The 17402-nt window shown below is 46.9% G+C and overlaps 1 protein-coding gene across 1 annotated transcript; it reads right to left on the reverse strand.

Annotated features, from left to right (window-relative positions):
- Positions 1–171: 171 nt before the first annotated feature.
- On the reverse strand, positions 172–15994 carry Mbd1 (methyl-CpG binding domain protein 1). Its single transcript, XM_085676422.2, is given in 18 exon segments — positions 172–989; positions 992–1026; positions 5402–5463; positions 5550–5681; positions 6052–6189; positions 6278–6577; positions 6904–7071; positions 7651–7719; positions 7803–7913; positions 8028–8102; positions 8289–8417; positions 8505–8651; positions 9825–9865; positions 10383–10468; positions 10546–10703; positions 10782–10896; positions 14725–14859; positions 15839–15994. Coding segments are annotated over 17 exon segments (1911 nt in total). The 5' UTR covers positions 14835–14859; positions 15839–15994; the 3' UTR covers positions 172–954.
- Positions 15995–17402: the final 1408 nt, after the last annotated feature.

Here is a 17402-nt window from a genome sequence, read left to right on the forward strand (position 1 = left end):
AGGAAAAAACCCCTCTAACTTAAGAGTCAAAACACAATTCAGTGGATTTGCTAGTTATCACTTGCCTATAATTGATCTAAGCGCATGAGAAAGCTTAGTGGGCTGAGAGTGGAAAGGTTAAACTTTCTACCACCTTGAAGTTAATCTTGATGTAATAATCACATGGCAACCTTATGCTTGAATAAATTTTTTCTTTTTTACAATTTGCAAAGTATTTCCAGAAACAACCTTTGAGATTGACAAGAATCTTACAGGGTTGAAAAGAACTGAAGGTATCATTAGCATTATTTTACAGTGAAGTTGATTAGGGCTCCAAGAACCTAATTGCTATATATAGAGCCGCACAACCAGTACTGCAAAGAGAGTCTTCTACTGCACTGAACAGAAAACGGCTTACACTTCAGGTGAACACAGGAAGCAGGCAGGTCAGATGTACTGGTGGGACAGCAATCTTACTGGATTGAACACAAAAACTCTTAATGGAAGAATCAGAATGGATCTGAACTGTGGATCACAAGTTCAGCTACTCAATTCTTGAAAATTAGGATCCCAGGCAAAACTGGCAACACAGTCCAAGGAACTGGATGGTCCTTAGCACACGTGGGGACCTGAGCTGTAGTTTCCATTAATAATAAGATGGCGTTATAATTCTCAAGAGCCAATTATGAATACTACTTTAGTATTCATTCAAGAGAGGGGAGTTAAGAACAGAAAAGCAGGTGGGGGAGGGGCAGTGACAAGGTTACTGGTGGACACCACTAGTCTTAGTGCGAATCATGGATATACCCTGTCAAGGTCGGTTTTTTCGAATTAGCATGCTTAATTATTTGTAACCCAGCCACTTCAGATTTTCTATACGGTACATCTCTAGATTTGGGGTCCATTTCCTAAATTCTGGGTTCAGCTTTTCAGCCGTAAAGGAATGTCTTTCTTCTCTTAATAACTGTTTCTCGCCTACAATATTTCTTCTTTCAGCTGCAGCTCAGTAAATACTCATTTTCATTTACTGCTAGCAGCTTATGTAGCCTGAAACAAAAAAGAAAAAAATTAGGAGGATGTCAGGGTTCCCCGACAATGTCCAAAGAGGTACCTCCTTCATCTGAGTGGCTCTACATGTTGGCCTTTTAGGTGGATCTCCCCTTGCCCCCAGCACACACACCTTCTGCAGAAGTGAAGAAACCTTTGAGCAGGGTTTGTGAAAGACCCCAGAAATTGGGGCTGCCTGGTCCACACCCTTGAGATTTGTGTGGCCACAGAAGTCCTGTTTGTGAATTTGGGGAAGCTGAGCCTTAGAGGTAGCCAGCTGCTCGCAGCATCACACCGCCATCCTGTGCTCCAATGGCAGAGCAGTCAGATGATGAACCTGGTCAGGAGACTCAGACTGTTCCGCCATCCTCTGAGTAATGGAAGTGGCCTCTCAGACATCAGGAAGTATGGCTGGTGCAGTATCTGCCCCAGGGTGCCTGGTACCAGCTTTGGAATCTATCCAATGGTCGTCTCAACCAGCCTAGACCTGGAGGAGCCTTACGGACTAAGGTGGGTAAGGAGCAGCGCAGTGCCTCAGTCACAGCCACCCCAATCTGAAGCCTAGGGAAATGACAACTGATCTTCATCTTGCCACCCACTATCCCAATTCTTCCACAACGGTCAACACTGTTCCCACCACCAAACAATCCTCAAAGAATCAACTAACATAAAAACCAATAAATAGAACAAGAAAATTGTTTTAAAATAATTTTAAAATAGAACAGTTTAAAAACAGAAATGATTGTTTCCAACTTCTCTTGCATCTCGAAAAAGGACTGGCTTCTCCATAGTATACTAGATTTTATATTTTGAGCATCAAAGTCCATAAAAAACTGAAGATCTTTTTATAATTTGCAATATATATTGATGCATTTTATAAAATTGCATTTTTGGATCTCAGTATCATGTACAGTGATAACTATGAGCCAAGTTTTCCATATTTGGATGAATGACAAAAATACAGCTGAGACCAGCAAGATTGTTATGGAGGAGCTTGGCAGGGTTTCTTTCTTTGCTGGGACCATCATGAAATCCACGGTCTTCAGCTTTACATTTTCAGCTTATCCTCGGGTAAGTGGTGAGAACTTTGGGAGCCGAGTCATGGCAGGGTGGCTTTCTAACATGTCACCTGGTCTAGACTATGCTTCCCAGAATCCTTCCCCATAGACTTCTAGTTAAGAAAATCCACAGAAACATTGTGGTTAGCAGAAGTGAAACAGCAGTAGGCTGTTGTGAAGTTGGTGCACGAATACCAGGCATATTGCAGTTCATACAAGCGGTCATTCATCTGCTGTCTCACCTTGGTATTGGGAAACAGCAAATCCTACAGCCAGGCTCCAGCTGCTACAACTTCCCTGGGATCTCTTCAGCTTCTCTAGTCCTAGGCCAGATGCTACTTCCACTAGCTTCTTCTCCAGGACACAAACATCATCGAAGCGGGAGACGGTGAGACAGACATGGATTTCAGGCCATATTGAATTCCAACTCTTGTTCATGGGCTCCCATGGGTCCATCCTCCTTCCCTTCCTCACTGCCTGTTCTGAATACTCTGAGCTCCAGTATTACATACAACTGACAGTCTTAGAGGCTACTAAACTATCTCCCAAAATTACACAATGTAAAATGTCTCCCAAAAGTCCCTTAAAACATATATATTAGTCTTTGTTGAGTGGTTCTGACCTTTTGGCTGTACCCTAGTCAATACACATAGTAATCAGAATCTTTGTTCACAAGTCAAATGCCAACCAAAGATGTTACCCTTAGAACATCACTGTCAGAATTACCAGAATACTAGGAACAAGTTGTGTGCTTTAGGGGTTAAAAAGCAGTATGATTCCAGGATAGAACTAGGCAAAGCAAGGCCAAGAAAGAGTAGAAGGTGGCAGAGAGCTGTGTGAGTTGGAAATAAGAAATGAGTAATCCACATCTGAATTACCTAAAGCAGCAGGGCTTGGGACTAGGCTAGAGCAAGGGGGGCACACAGGACACAAAGTATGTCGAGGCACTCAGTCCTGGCCCTGTAAACCTGGCTAAGTAACCAGTTCTATATCTTTTTGGCATTTTAAGGATGGAAAGTGAGGTAAGGCTGAGTCAAGACCGGCCCTTGGGCGGGACTCAGTGCATAAGCTCATTCAGCCTCCTAACAAACATTTAGGCTGAGGACAGGAAACATGCACAAAGGTCATCAGTAGCAGATGCTGCCCGGAAAAGACGTCCCAGCTGACAGCTTGAGTTCCAAGCACTGCTCTGGCTAAAGTGCTATCTGGGCTCAAGCAAATTGTCAGCCAGCAGTGAGGAAGAACACGCTTTTGGGGCTGAGGGATCCTATGCAGCATCCGGGGCCTTCAGGGAACCTAGATTCTACATGAACCAATGCTCTGACGAGAAGGTGACCCCATCCACCCATAGCCAAGGCATTCCCTAACCACAACTGAGGCAAAGGTGTAAAGGATATTTTATACTCTTCGTAGTCATCTACTGCTACTTTCAAAGTCACTAAAACTGTTATTGTAATATACATTATTGCACAAAAGACTGCAGTTAACAGTTTAGTGGATTAAATAACAAAGTTTGTATAGCCTGGTTGATTTCTAGACTCTACCAACACTAGCTGTTTGACACTGGTACGTCTGTCTCTTCTGAGTCTGTTTACCTACCTACAGAAGTGCTCAACATCACTCACTGTCTTCCTAAGGACTACTGTGAGGGTTCAGTAAGTGGCTCCATGGGAGGAGCTCACCAAATAATGCCTTTTCCTCCTTTATTCTGTAGCATTTCAACTGCTGTTTCCCTGAGAAAATGTGCAGACACACTGCCAGGTCTCATCCGGAAGCCACCAACAATTATGAAGATGGCTTGTTTGAGTCGTTGGTAGTGGCTTCGATCATATCCTCCCCTCCCCTCCATCCACCTTCTCATCACACTGAGATCCTTGGAGGAGCGGACGTTCTCCCAGTCTTCCACTCTTTCTCTTCCTCTCCAGCTTCTTTCCTCTAAGCTTCCAGGCCTAGGCAGGCCTGTTCCTCGATTGTGCTTGCAGGTCTTTCTCCTAGAGCTGATTCACAAACACGCTCTGCAACCAGGCCAGGGCCCAGTCCTGGTAGATCAGGTTGTTTCTCATAAAGCCGGTGCGCAAATATCACCTTCAGTCCTACAGTCAGCAGAAGCCTCCAATCTACTGCATTTTAGCTTCAGGATTTTTAAGGTCCTTGGACCTAGAGAAGAGGGAGCATGTCTGTCTGTTGAATGAGGTTTGCCATGTAGAAAACAGCATCACAAAACCATTTCCTCCTACTCTGCATCTGCAGCCATTTCTCCTTATTCACCCAGAGCCACTTTTCTTTCTTCTATAGACTAGAAAACAGTACAGCACTTCTCTGTTAAGAGGGGAAAAGAATTCATCTTCCAGAAAATCCTAAGCTCCCGGAAGCCAGGGATGCTGTATCTTCTCGGGGGTAAGCCTTACAGGCTGCAGTAGCATCACCAGTGGAAGCCCCAACAGCTGTATGCCAGGCAGGGTGTCAGTCATCTCCACCTGCTACCTACAAGGTACACTAGCAGATTTTCTAGCAGTTAAAACTGGTGTACGGAAACAAAGGAATCCAGGTGCTTGGCCCTATAGTTTTGTTTTTTTTGTTTTGTTTTTTTAACTTTGGCGTGGTCCTCCTCCCACTACCACAATGACATCTCTCCTCACCTCTGTTAATAGACTTACAGGGACAGTTCTACACAGTATTCCAACAGTAAACTCAACAGGAAATGTTTGGAACGTACAGGCCAAATCTACCCACAGATGCTACTCTAGGAAGTGGGGGGGGGGATACACTTGAAATCACACAGCTACACAGGCTTAGCTTGCAGAGCCACTTAAAGCCCAATCCCCAAACCAACTCCACTGCCTAGGCAAGTCCAATGTCATCTGTGTGATATACATTCTTCCCATCGTCAGGAACAGCTCACCCAATAAAGGGCTCTGGAGACATCAAAGGCCTTCAAGACCACAAATGGTGATCTTCTGAGTAAGAATGTTTATACCAAGTCTGACCCTTAAAAGGATTTTCTTACGTAGGTGGGGACCAGCCTCACTTTTTTCTTTGAAATCTCATCATGGAGCATCAGTCCTTCTGTTCCTTCCCCAAGAGAGCCCTGGAATACCAGCAGGCTGGGTCTCAGGAGCAATCTTTACAGATCTTCATGCACACGTGCACACACACACGCACGCACACACACACATCCTTACTGGTTGTGCAGTGTAATGGTTACAGTCCTTATGTCCCTTTGCACCCAATCAAATTGCTGACCCTAGGTTTAAAACTCAGGGCCCATATCTGGCCAGCACCTACCCCATTCCCACACCTAACTGTATGGGGCACACCTTGGCCACCAGGCTGCTATGTCCCGGAGGCGGGTTCCACCCAGGCTGAAAATCTCCGTGATCTAGAAAAGAATTAACATCATGGGTCAGAATGACAGGAGGAGAGAAGGTAACATCAGGGTAGGGTGGGAACATCCCCAGCACTGACCACTGGTGTGCCAACCCCTCCTGTCTCCTCCTCTGGGGCTGATGCAGAGACATAATCTTCTCTGTTTTCTTCTCTATCCTCCTCAGGGCCAGGGGGCTCTTGTTTCACAGGCGGAAGGTCTGGGTCTACTGCCTAGGAGAATGAGGAAAGGCAGCAGTTAGGACAGGGCCAGGCTGAGGCAAGTTTTTTTGAGTATTCTTTATAATAATAATAATTATATATATATATATATTATATGTATAATATATATATTATATATGGAGAGAGAGAGAGAGAGAGACCTCCCTTTTAACACTGAGAAATGCCACCTCTCTGCCTGTGAACCTTTCCCATTCCTCAATGATTTTCAGTCCCCTGGGAGCTGGGCAGCAGAGCAGGGAAGGCGCCTGCTGGATATGCTGGACAGTCTAACAGAATGCTCACCATCACCCCCGGCAGCCCCACCACAGCTCACTATCACCTTGCTTACAGACCACCTGTACGCACCCATTACCTCCCTAACCTTGCTAGGGCAGCCAGGCTGCAACGTGGGAGAAGTCAGGAAGGCTGTGCCTGCTGTCCACTCCTCTGGGGCATCCGCCTTCTCTTGCTTCACCTGTGGCAAGGTCACAACCCAACTCTGGGCAGAGCATTGGGCCTCCTGCATAAGGGAGGATGGCAGCAGACTTGGTCTCAGGTTCAAGGCACAAGGCTGGGTGGAGCTTGGAAGAGTGGGAGGAGATCCTTACCTGTAATGGGGCTTCTGAGGAAGCTGCAGCAGGACCAGGCACCTGCAGAGGACTGCTGGCACCCTCTCGTAAAAACACAAGGTCTGTGTCAGGTGGGGTCGGCACAAAGCCTCTACCTGTTTGCTGCTTCGCTGAAGCCTGGGCAGGGCATGGTGGGGTTGTGTGCACAGCCAAAGGGGCCTTTGAAGAAGAGCTTGGATGGAGTTTTTGAGGAGAACCAGGCCTCTTTCGACAAGGGTGACATGGAGGCGATCCTGCTCCCTCCTCAGACCCTGACCCAGTACTGGGCAGCAGTCGCTTCTGCGAGAACAACGTTGGGTGCTGTGGTAAACCCAGTGCCATCTGACCATACCCACCCTGCCCTACTCAATGTGGCTGCTAACAACCCATCAGACCACACACAGAATCTGCTGCTTCCGGGAGCTGTCATCACTAAGCCTGCTAGTCAATCTCCTGCCTGCAATGGCAGTACAGCTGAACTCATTACCCCAGCACACTGTCTGCTAATCCTCAACGAGACTCACTACACCACCCATCCATCTACCAGGCCTGCCCACGACTCCCAAACAAGGGGGTGGGCCGGGCCCAACCTAGCCCATCCACCTAACCCTCCCTGCCCCACCCACCATGGCAAATTGCAGGCACTGGCGCCAACGACACTTCTGGCGCTTCTGGTTGCTGCCCCCGAATTTGGGCTTGTCGCAGCAGAAGTCGCAGTGGCCACAGTCCATCCGCCGTAGGCAGGCTGCACAGGCCCCGCACTTGCGGTTCTGCCGGTGGTTCGTGTAGGGCTGCTGGGGTGGAGGGGAACGGTGCTACTGTCACTAAGACTAGGAGAGGCCGTCCTCAGCACCAATCTCAGTACTGTGCAGGTGCTCCTCTAGCCCCATGGAGGAGCTAGCTACACACGAGGCTCAGCCTGCTAACTCTCCTAGGCATCTGTGGCTTCAAAATATGCCGCAACCACTGTGCCAGCTGGCCTCCAAGCCCATTAGGACTGAGGCTGCTCCATTACTCTATCAGTAGAGCACCTGCGATCAGGACAGTGTCTCTGGCCCTCACTTCATCAGGACTTGGCTGACCTTCCATTAGTCCTCATCACTGCCAGCGATGTTGACTTACTCTACACAAACGTGTTTACCTGCACCCCTGTGAATGTCACCATTCAGCCTCTTTGTCCTGCACCAGCCATTGCTGCTGGTTCATCCGACAGAAGCACCGTACTGCTAGCCCCTCTTCTTTCCCAGCCAATTGCTTATCCCATCCTAGCACTCACTATTACTCCCTACTCGTCCCATTACAGCATCTACTTCCTTGGGTTAAATAAGCATCAGGAGCATCTAGGTTTATCCAGATAAGGTGGGGCCACTCACTAGCTCGTCCTCGTCTACACAGTAATAGATGAACTCAGCAGGTGATGTGGGCGCTAGGTCGCTGATGTGCTGCAGAGGCAAATGTGCTAGGGTCAGGGCAGGTCCTGAGTAAGTTTAGGGTCATGCCTTCCCCCTGCCCACCAGGGCCTTACCAGCTCTGTGGGCTCTGGGTGCTGCGGTGCAGGAAGTGGAGGCAGTGGCTGAGCTTGGGAGTGACGTTTGGCAGCCACCTTCGATCTACTCTTACGATGATCACGTTTACCCTAGAGGCCGAAGGGACAGTTAAGGCAGGGTGGTACCAGGGAGACACATGAGCCCCAGGGAGTACAAAAAGCATGCATTGACTGGTCAGGCAGAGTGTGCAGTCAGGCACTCACAATAGGGGGAACCACAACCTGGGGAGGGCACTGGTGACATCCTTGAGGGTGGCCACGGAAGCGATGAGCAAAGTGCTGGCAGAGAAAGGCAGGTAGGCAGAACCAAGGAGGTGAACATGGGGCAGAAAAGAAAATAAGACATGAAGCAGACAAAGCCAGATTGGGAGGAAGAAACAGCAGCAGTGGTTATAAATTTAACAGCAGAATGAGCTCTGCTCCAGCATTGACTCCATCAGCACCGGTCCCTCTAGCCAGACTCACCCACAAGCAGCGCCGCTGCAGACACCTCCACTGGCGCTTGAGACCAGGGCGGGGAGGGCGAAGGCAAACTCGGCAACGGCCACAGTCCTCTTGATTCTGACAACCCCGACAGACTCCACACCCTTGGCTCTGTGGGGGGCGGGGGCAGGAGTTGTGAAGAGGCTAAAGGCCTTGAAGGCCAGGAGAGCCCTGGCCCACTTCATCTGATTGCCTCACCTTCTCCACAATCCGGAGGCAGCGTCTCTGCTCACACTTGCAGAAGAGCCCTGAGGCCACATCATGGGGCAGCTGCAGGCGGCAGATGGAGCAAGCCCCACAGTCTTCTTTCAGCAGGCATGCTGTACACTCTCCACAGCCAACTCTCTATCAGAAATGGATGGGGTAAGATTAGAGGCCTAGGGAGAGGGCTCCAGGGCCACTGCCCTTCCAAATGTTTGCCGTACTTATTAGTCTTCCATTAGCCCCCTTACTATAGCTAATAAACTACTGATTAGCTTGCCAACACCAAGGCTACTACTATGCCTTCTACTAGCATTCTGTTAAATTCATTCCTGTAGTGATATTTCATTTGTATTTTAAGAAATAAAACTTGCCTGAAAATCAGAATGCAAAAGAGCCACACTAGTCAGCCATACAGGCCAGGTGGCACAAACCTTTAATCCCAGCAGCCACATTAGTCAGCCATAAAGGCCAGGCGGTGGTGCATGCCTTTAGTCCCAGAACTAGAAAGGAATATAAAGCAGGATGAGACAGGAACTTACTCTTTTAGTCTGAACATTTCATAGAGGTAAGAGCTCTCTAGTGACTCGGCTGTTTTGCTTTTCTGATCTTCAGGTTCAATCTAATATCATTCCCTGGGTTTTTATTATTCATGCTACACTTCCCTATGTCTACTGATATCCTCTAATTCCCATTATTGCATCTACAAACAAACCAACAGCCAGGTATCTACTTAAGAAACGATCTACAATGCCCGGCAGACCTGTCCTCAATGCTAAGCCGTCCATCAGTCCTGTCCCATTCTGTTCTCTTGTAGACTGTGAAGATACTGAAAGACTCTGGGGCATCTCAGCATTACTGCCCCTCCTCCCCTGGGAACCAGGAACCTGATAATCACCCATGTGTGCACTGGAGCTTTGAGTACTTTCTCAGGTACTGTCCATCCCTCTGCGGTTTTTCTCCAAATAGACCCAGTTACTGGAACTGGGGCAAAAGGACCTGCAGATGTTCTTCCTTGCTCAACCAACAGCAACCGCCTGTCCCACCACGGCATTATAGTTAGTTAATCGTTAAACGAGCCAGTCACAATAGCTGACAAACAACTCCTGGACTTCCCCTTTGCTTCTGTGGTTTTTTTCTCTAAAAGTAGCCTGTAACAGCCACCCGGGGTCCTTCTCCTCCTGAGGCTGAGGGACCCTGATGCGCCAGGTAAAAAAATTCCTCTTGCTTTTGCAACAACTGCGGTGTGAGAGTCGTCTCTTGGGGCGACCCCTCCTCAGTAAGTGGGCTTTAGGGTCCAACAATACATATTCTCACCTTAAACATTCTCTGTTCTCGGTTGAAGGCAATTCTCTGTGCTGGCGGGAAAAGGAGAATAAGAGAAATGGCAACAAAGCAACAAACACAGACACATGGCTTCAGTTACTACCTTAACCCTGACCTTCACTGTGGTGGCATTTCATTTGTATTTTAATAAATAAAACTTGCCTGAAGATCAGAGTAAAATAGCCCCACTGGTCAGCCAGTGTAGTGGTAACACACACCTTTAATCCCAGTAGCCAAGCTAGTTGCCATAGAAACCGGCCAGTGCATGCCTTTAATCCCAGCCGGAGAGAGGAATATAAAATAGAAGGAGACAGCTCTCAGACAGTCTCATTCTGAGATTCCTGGAGGCAGGACCGTCATTTCGGACTGAGGTCGAGAAAGAGACTGACTGACACTTCACCATTCTACCTATGCCAATAGAGTGAGGTCATAGGCCGATTCCATGTATGCCCAAAGCCTCTATCCCGACATGAACTATAGAGCCTCCAGCTTAGCCCGGCACTGGGTCTACTATGTGTCCTGTTTCCTAACCCCTAGGAACTTACTTACCTCGGCAGTCTTCGCATAATGTCCTGAGCCTCTGCCTTCTGATACCGCCCCATGGGAAGTGGATTCCACAATTATCACAGCGGCTACTATGAAAAGAGCAGAGGTAATTACTCCCAATCCCAAGCCTCACCTCCCACCCAGCACACCTTAAGCCAACACTCACCCAGGTACAGGTAATGAAGCTGGAGCTGTGCCAGTGCCAGACTTATCCTCAGCCCGCGGGGTCGCCTTCCTGACATCACTCTTCTGCAGCCTACCCTGACACTTCTTGACCTTGGCTGGTTTAGAAGGTTTCTTGCTGGGGACAGGCAAGGGATGGGTCTGGAGATGAAGACAGGAAGAATGTGGGTACCTGGGTGACAGAGTTGCCCATATATGGACACCGGCGTTGGGAAATACCTTGGGAGCTGGGTAGCACAAGATGCCTTGTCTGAAGTCAAAGAGGGTCAGATCACAGGCAGGGCCTAGGTATCGGGTCAGCTCAACCTTGCTTCGAATCTTGTCGCCTGTGGGACTGAGAATGAAGCAGAATGAGTGGGCACCGTGATGGAACTAATGTCATGCCACCCACACAACAGCCCCACAGATCACGTGAGATGCAAGAAACAGTCTGGATTCAGTCTGTGATTCCCACCTAAGACCCATCTCAAATAAGTAACAGGAATACAGAATATAAATACAAGCATGCATACAAATGTTAGTAAATAATACAACTGTGAAACTCATTTTGATCCATGACATCCCAGATTCTAAGGTAATCCCCAAAAATTGTAATACAGGGGAAAATTCTATTATCTGGCAATACTGCAATAATTTTAATATCGTAACACAAAACATTATTCAGGCATCTGTAGTGGTATCAGTATAAACAAGCCTAGTGTAATGCCTGTAACACACTGATGTACAGTACATACTTGATTAATAATAATTACAATTCTTGGATTATGAACTTAGTGCGATTTTTTAATCAGAGTTCTACTTATAAAAAACTAATATACTGTGAAACTGCAATGTTAGACTAGTAGTAACTAATACAGTTAAATGGTTACTACTTCTCTCAACTTCATAATTCTCTGGAGCTTGATTTACTCTCATGACTTTCGTTCAGCACTGGAGTGATTCATGGCCTATACAGTTATGTGGTGTTCAGTGATGCACTCATCAAAAACCAACTGCATATACATGGTAGTCTCCTAGTGTCTAATGACACCACACGCCCTAGTTTTATAATCTATGATTTTCACATGAAAAAAATCATTAAATAACATGCTTCCCAGAATGTACCAGTACCAGTAAGCAATGTATGACTCTATGAATATGCAGCTTAGGTGTATAATATGGTGTATTAGACCACCTGAGTCTGTGTGACTACATTCACTTTATATTTCTCAGACTGCATTACTATTGGTAACTACATACAGACATATAACAGGCAGGGCAGTGGTGGCACACACCTTTAATCCCAGCACTTGAGAGGCAAAGGCAGGTGGATGGATCTCTGTGAGTTGAAGGCCAGCCTGGCCTACACAATGAGTTCCAGTATAGCCAGGGGCCCTATGGAGAAAGAGACCCTGTCTCAAAATAAATAAAAAATAAAGACACATAAACATACTTACAAAACGTAATACTCTTAGTGTTGAAAGTATGAATAAAAATCAACACAATACATATTAAGTAACATGTAAATATGTATTTTGTGTTGTCTTGCTTTGACATGGGGATATTATTTTCACCATGAGGGTTTTGAAACTCATATGTAAAGATGACCTAAAACTTCTGATCCTCCTGCCTCTTCCACCCCAGTGCTAGGATTTCAAAATGTACCACTTAGTTCATGCTGTGCTGAGAATTAAACTCAGGGCTCCATGAACACAAGACAAATACCCAGTACTTAATACATTATGTATTACATACCAAAAGAATTAAACATAAAAGCCTGTAACAGAATTATTTTTTAAAACATGAAAATGAAACTATATTCAATACAAAGTATAAGTAATTAATGTTGATGACACTCCAGGTCTTTTCATGTCTACAAGAATTGTAGGAGGCATTCATTATCTCTTGAACCAAATTACCTTATCATTGTAAAAACATGGAACTTTAAAAAAGGTCCCCTTCCAGGAAAAAGGGCAGCACACTTATACTGATACATGATTACCTAAGTTCAAACAGACAGGCTGCCTTTCCAACATACAGTGCAGCACATATGTTCTTCACGTCATCCTACGGGAATTAGGATTCTGGGAAATGGCAGAACAGATGATCCTAGGGTGAGAAACTTTTTTACCTCCTCCCAGCATCCACAAAACTAACAAACTGAATTACTATTCTGATATATATATATATATATATATATATATATATACACCTTTTGACAATTACTTGTAAATTTAAAAATTTTCATAGAATTTCATATGTGAAAAAAGTTATAGAACGATGAAAAATATCTGAAATTTTATTACATTCCAGGGAAATGGCAACTTAGATAACCAGGAAGGGTTAACAGCTATATCACAAATACATTCTAACACATGCTTATGAACTTTAATGTTCAAGTACTGACAGTCAATTCTCATTAGATGTAGTAATTATCTTTTTCTTTTTTAAAACTTTATTTATTTATTTATTTTTAGGTACAAGTGCTCTGTTCATACCTATGCCTGCAGGCCAGAAGAGGGCATCAGGTCCTAGATGGTTGTGAGCCACCATGTGGTTGCTGGGAATTGAACTCAGGACCTCTGGAAGAGCAGCCAGTGCTCTTAACCTCGGAGCCATCTGTCCAGACCATACATGTAGCAATTATGAAGTTGCTACAAACCCTGAATTCAGGAAGCAAGAGCCACTGCTCCTACCAGAAATACACGGGTAGGTTCCAGCAAGTCTGTCACACTTTCAGCAGCTGAACATCTTATTTAGGTGCTTCTACTTAAAGACACTGCAACGTTTCTTTCTTACAAACAACTCCGAACCAGTTAATGATTAAGGGCCACTGCTATTGAGGATGTTTTGTCTAGGTTTGTCTGCCAGTGTTTTGGTTTTGTTCTTCTGAATACATCTGACGCACAGAACCTGTACCCCAAGTTTACTGTTTTTACACCATGTCACCTTCTGAAACACACGAGTGAGCCAGAGCACCTAAAACGGTTCACAGTTCCTAGCGCTGGCTAATATGTCCTTGCCGTCCACCATGCTCTGCGGGCCAGCAGTTCACAGATCTACACATTTTGCTGGCTTCCCAATTTCTCTGAAGCTTTGGCAAGTATCTAAATGTTAATTTTTGTTCTTCCCAGAGCAGCCTCACACATATCTCAATGGGTTTCCTCTCCTCTTTCAGGATGGACCATTTCTGACTCTTAACAAGAGTCAAGCGGATAGAAAGCACACGCGATTCATGGAAGCAGCTTATCTGACCAGGAGACAAGGCACATGACCTTCCCCTTGCACTCGGAACACTAGAAAACATTTTAGCACTTTATTTGGGAGTCATTTTAGACAATAAATTCAGCCACAAAAATATGGCACTAAAGAGATCACAAAAAGGACGCTTGATTTGCAGTACAAAGGAAACAAAAAGTTCTTCTTCAACTTACTGGGAAGGCAAGCACTAGACAATTCAAATTTTTAGCTATCCCAAGCATACCTAAGAATAATCACAAATGCACTCTGAATATTGGCTTTGGTCAAATAAACTTTATTAAGGACAGGTGATTATGAAAACACAAAACCTTTTTAATAAGGACTGACTACATGTGAAAGACCAGGATAAATCCAGACCCCCTAGCAGGAAGAGTAGAGCCAAAAATCTAGGTTAGCCGGTTCAGTGACTTTGTTCCAGGAACTGGCTGACCTCAAAGATAGATTATAATCTTGAGAACAATCTTGAGAAATGGGGAGTTACCCCCTTGTGATTATCACTGGTATTTTTGGAATCTTCCAATGATGCCCTCCCTACCCCCTTGGGGTTGTGGTTTCTTCCCTTAAATACCCCTTCTCCCAGCTACTTAGGGTTGAACTCCTCTACCCCTGTGTGGGATATGAGTCTTGGTGCCAGCACGCTGGTTCCTGTCCTGTCAATAAACCTCATGTGATTACAGCAAGAACGGTCTCTCGTGAGTTCTTGGGGGGGTCATGTTATCCTGAGACTTGATTGAGAGTCTCCCAACTCCGGGGGGGGGGGTCTTTCACATGCATGATTTTAACTCCACCCATACTGTTTAACCTAATTAGTTGTAAAAGAGTACACAGGTCTGTGTAAATTAAACACACCTGTATACTGTATATGGCTTCACTACTAACTAGGTTCGACTCCCCTGAACACTGTCCACAGCCCACAGATTACCTCTGATAATAGATGTCTGAGCGTCCACAAGAGGCCCCTGACTTTCGAAGGGACTCTCGACGCTTCCAGCCAGGGCCCAGGGCTGGGCAGTCCTGCCAGTCCTCAGCCATAGATGCTTCAGGAAAGAAGAGAAGCCTGCAGGATTGGAAACAGGTAGAGTCTGAGGGTCTACAAAGTGGCAACCTGTTTCCAGGCCACCAAAGTCATGTGTTTCCTTGGCACAGGAAATACTCCATCCCTCCTCTTTGTCATCCTCCAAACATGAAGAGTACTCTTCCAGTCTGAGAAGAGTCGTTCCTCCTATTCTGAGTATGAGGTCCCTATGTCTCTTGTCCTCAGCTCCCTACTTCAGTTTAACTTCACTTAAACTTCCCTTGACCTGAGCTTCCAATGTCATTCAGTGTTCTAGTTGCATTTATATGAATGAGAGTCCCCAACTCCTCCGTACATCAAACATTCCCCAGCCTGGAAGCCTCTGGTGTCCCCCCTTCTTGAGTCCAAGAGCTCTCCCCAATACTTATTTCCCCTTGTTTCTGACCCACGATTTCTCTTCCCTCTCAACCCTAACCTTTATAGCCACTCTTCTCCTCATCTTGGTCATTCTCCATTTCTCTTATCCTGTGAAACTTCCCTGTCCCTTCACACAGTGACCTGTCTCTCAATTTCTGTCTGTGTTCCAGGATGACACCACCCGTTCCAGTCTTCTGACAGGCTACTTCCTGTCGTCCTCCACGAGTCTCTCGTAAACCTAACCCTGCTATTTCTCCTGTCACCCGTCTCGGGCCCACTCTTCTCACTATGAGCTTTCGGTCCCCATTTCTAGCCTGTTAACATGGAGACCTGACGCCTCTCTGAACGTTCGGATCTCTCCCACTCCTCCTCTCCATCCTCTTCCCAGAGTCTGGACTTTGCTGTCATTGCCCTGAAACACATTCCTTCCTTCCCTCCCCGTCTTCTGCCCAGTTTCCCCAGTCCTCTCTGCAACACGCACAAGACGCCATTCCTCCTCCTGGGTTCAGGGCCCTTCGCGTCCCCCTGCTAAGCGTCCGGAACCCCAATTCCTCCCCAGCCTCCCCGCGCACTCTCTCCACTTGCACGCCCACGGCTGTCTCACCAGCTGGACACGAGGCCCGGGCGTCCACCGCGCTAGGCCCGTTGACCCATGGGGAGAATCCCGCCCCGCGCGTCCCGCCCCGTCCAGTCTTCTTCCTCCACCGCAGCCTCCTAAGCACTAGTTGCCGACTCTGCGGCGGTTGGTTACTCCCGGAACCGGAAACCCACGGGCTGCCTTTGGGGCTCCCACCAGGACACGTACCTGTGTGCAGCCTTGACACGCCTGCCCTCAGTGGGGAGGCTCCGGCGCCTGCGTACTGCGGCTTCACGGGGCGGGGGTGGGGGGGGTCGCGCGCGGATTGCCAGGGATCTGCTGCGCCTGCGCGCTGACAACATCCGCAGCCCGCGCGGTCTTGCCTTGCATGTGCGCCTGCGCAACCAGCTTCCCTAATCAGTGCATCCTTCCCACCCCACTTGTCCCTAGAGCGTAGGCACGGTCCTCTCCCAACACAAGGGGGCGTGGACAGCTCGGCCCGCTCTTAGTTTTTGTCTCCACAAATAGCAGGCACATGATCGCCGAGCTTGTCTCTGTCCACTTGCTTTCCTGGGATAATCCCCGCTTTGTTCCTGGGACTACCTTCTTCAGTATTGGTACCTACTACTTACTGGAACTTCCAGGGTCACTGCACCCTAGGCAGGTTCCTTCCTTGGGAACAGGGGAGGAGACTTGATGTGCAAGCAGGTAATGAGGGTACCTAGTGAGAGCTTACCCATCGCTCCCATGACGGGAGGGGATGATGAACTGACCAAAGTTACTTGTTTTGCTTTCAGCTGACTCCATTTGTGTGCTTGATCCAACGACTCCTTGGCCCTGCTGTGTTATGATGTTAGGGGGTTGTAGACTGTTGTGCCTAAGTCCTGAGACCCCCCAAGAAGACCACCATGGAGTCACACTCTTTCGAAAAAGCAAGGTTTCATTTATTGTATAGGAGCTAGTACGGGTCCTCTACCTCGCAGTCTGACACAGCAGATGGAGGGAGAAGGACCCCATCTATTATTGTAAGGGGTTTATAAAGACAAAAACCTCAAAGCAGTAACAAGATTACAGTTTCAAAGTAAAAAAATTGCTTATCCTATATCACAATTGGCTAAAGGTTAGGTAAAACTTCGCTATTATTTTTCTAATAGGCTCTTGTCTAGGGCACAGTTGGTATGGGTGAACAAGCCCAACTTCCCGTAACTGGTTGAGTAACAATGGACCAATAGGATAAGTTTCCAAAGGGTCAGTAGGTGGTACCTAACCACAGGTGGTCAACATCTTTTGTATAATCCACAGGTGGGTAACAGTCAGCACTTTTGTGTAATTTGGGTTTTTCCATTAACTAATACTTCCCTTAGGAGGGCCCTTGCGACCCTGACTTTTCTCAGGGTTTGGGATGAAGTTCAAAGTCCCAAAATGTCCCAGCACCAAAATAGGAGTTTTTCTGGTCTCACCCGCCCCCCCCCCCCACACACACACAAGTTCTAGATGGAGTTCAATCCTGAACTCTAGGTTCCTCAATATGATGGGAATAACTTGCAAGTTCTATTTCGTCCTCATCTGGGAGGGGATAATAAGTAGAATA

This window comes from Myodes glareolus, chromosome 13, assembly GCF_982192425.1.
Source record: "Myodes glareolus chromosome 13, mMyoGla1.1, whole genome shotgun sequence".
Classification (NCBI taxonomy): Eukaryota; Metazoa; Chordata; class Mammalia; order Rodentia; family Cricetidae; genus Myodes; species Myodes glareolus.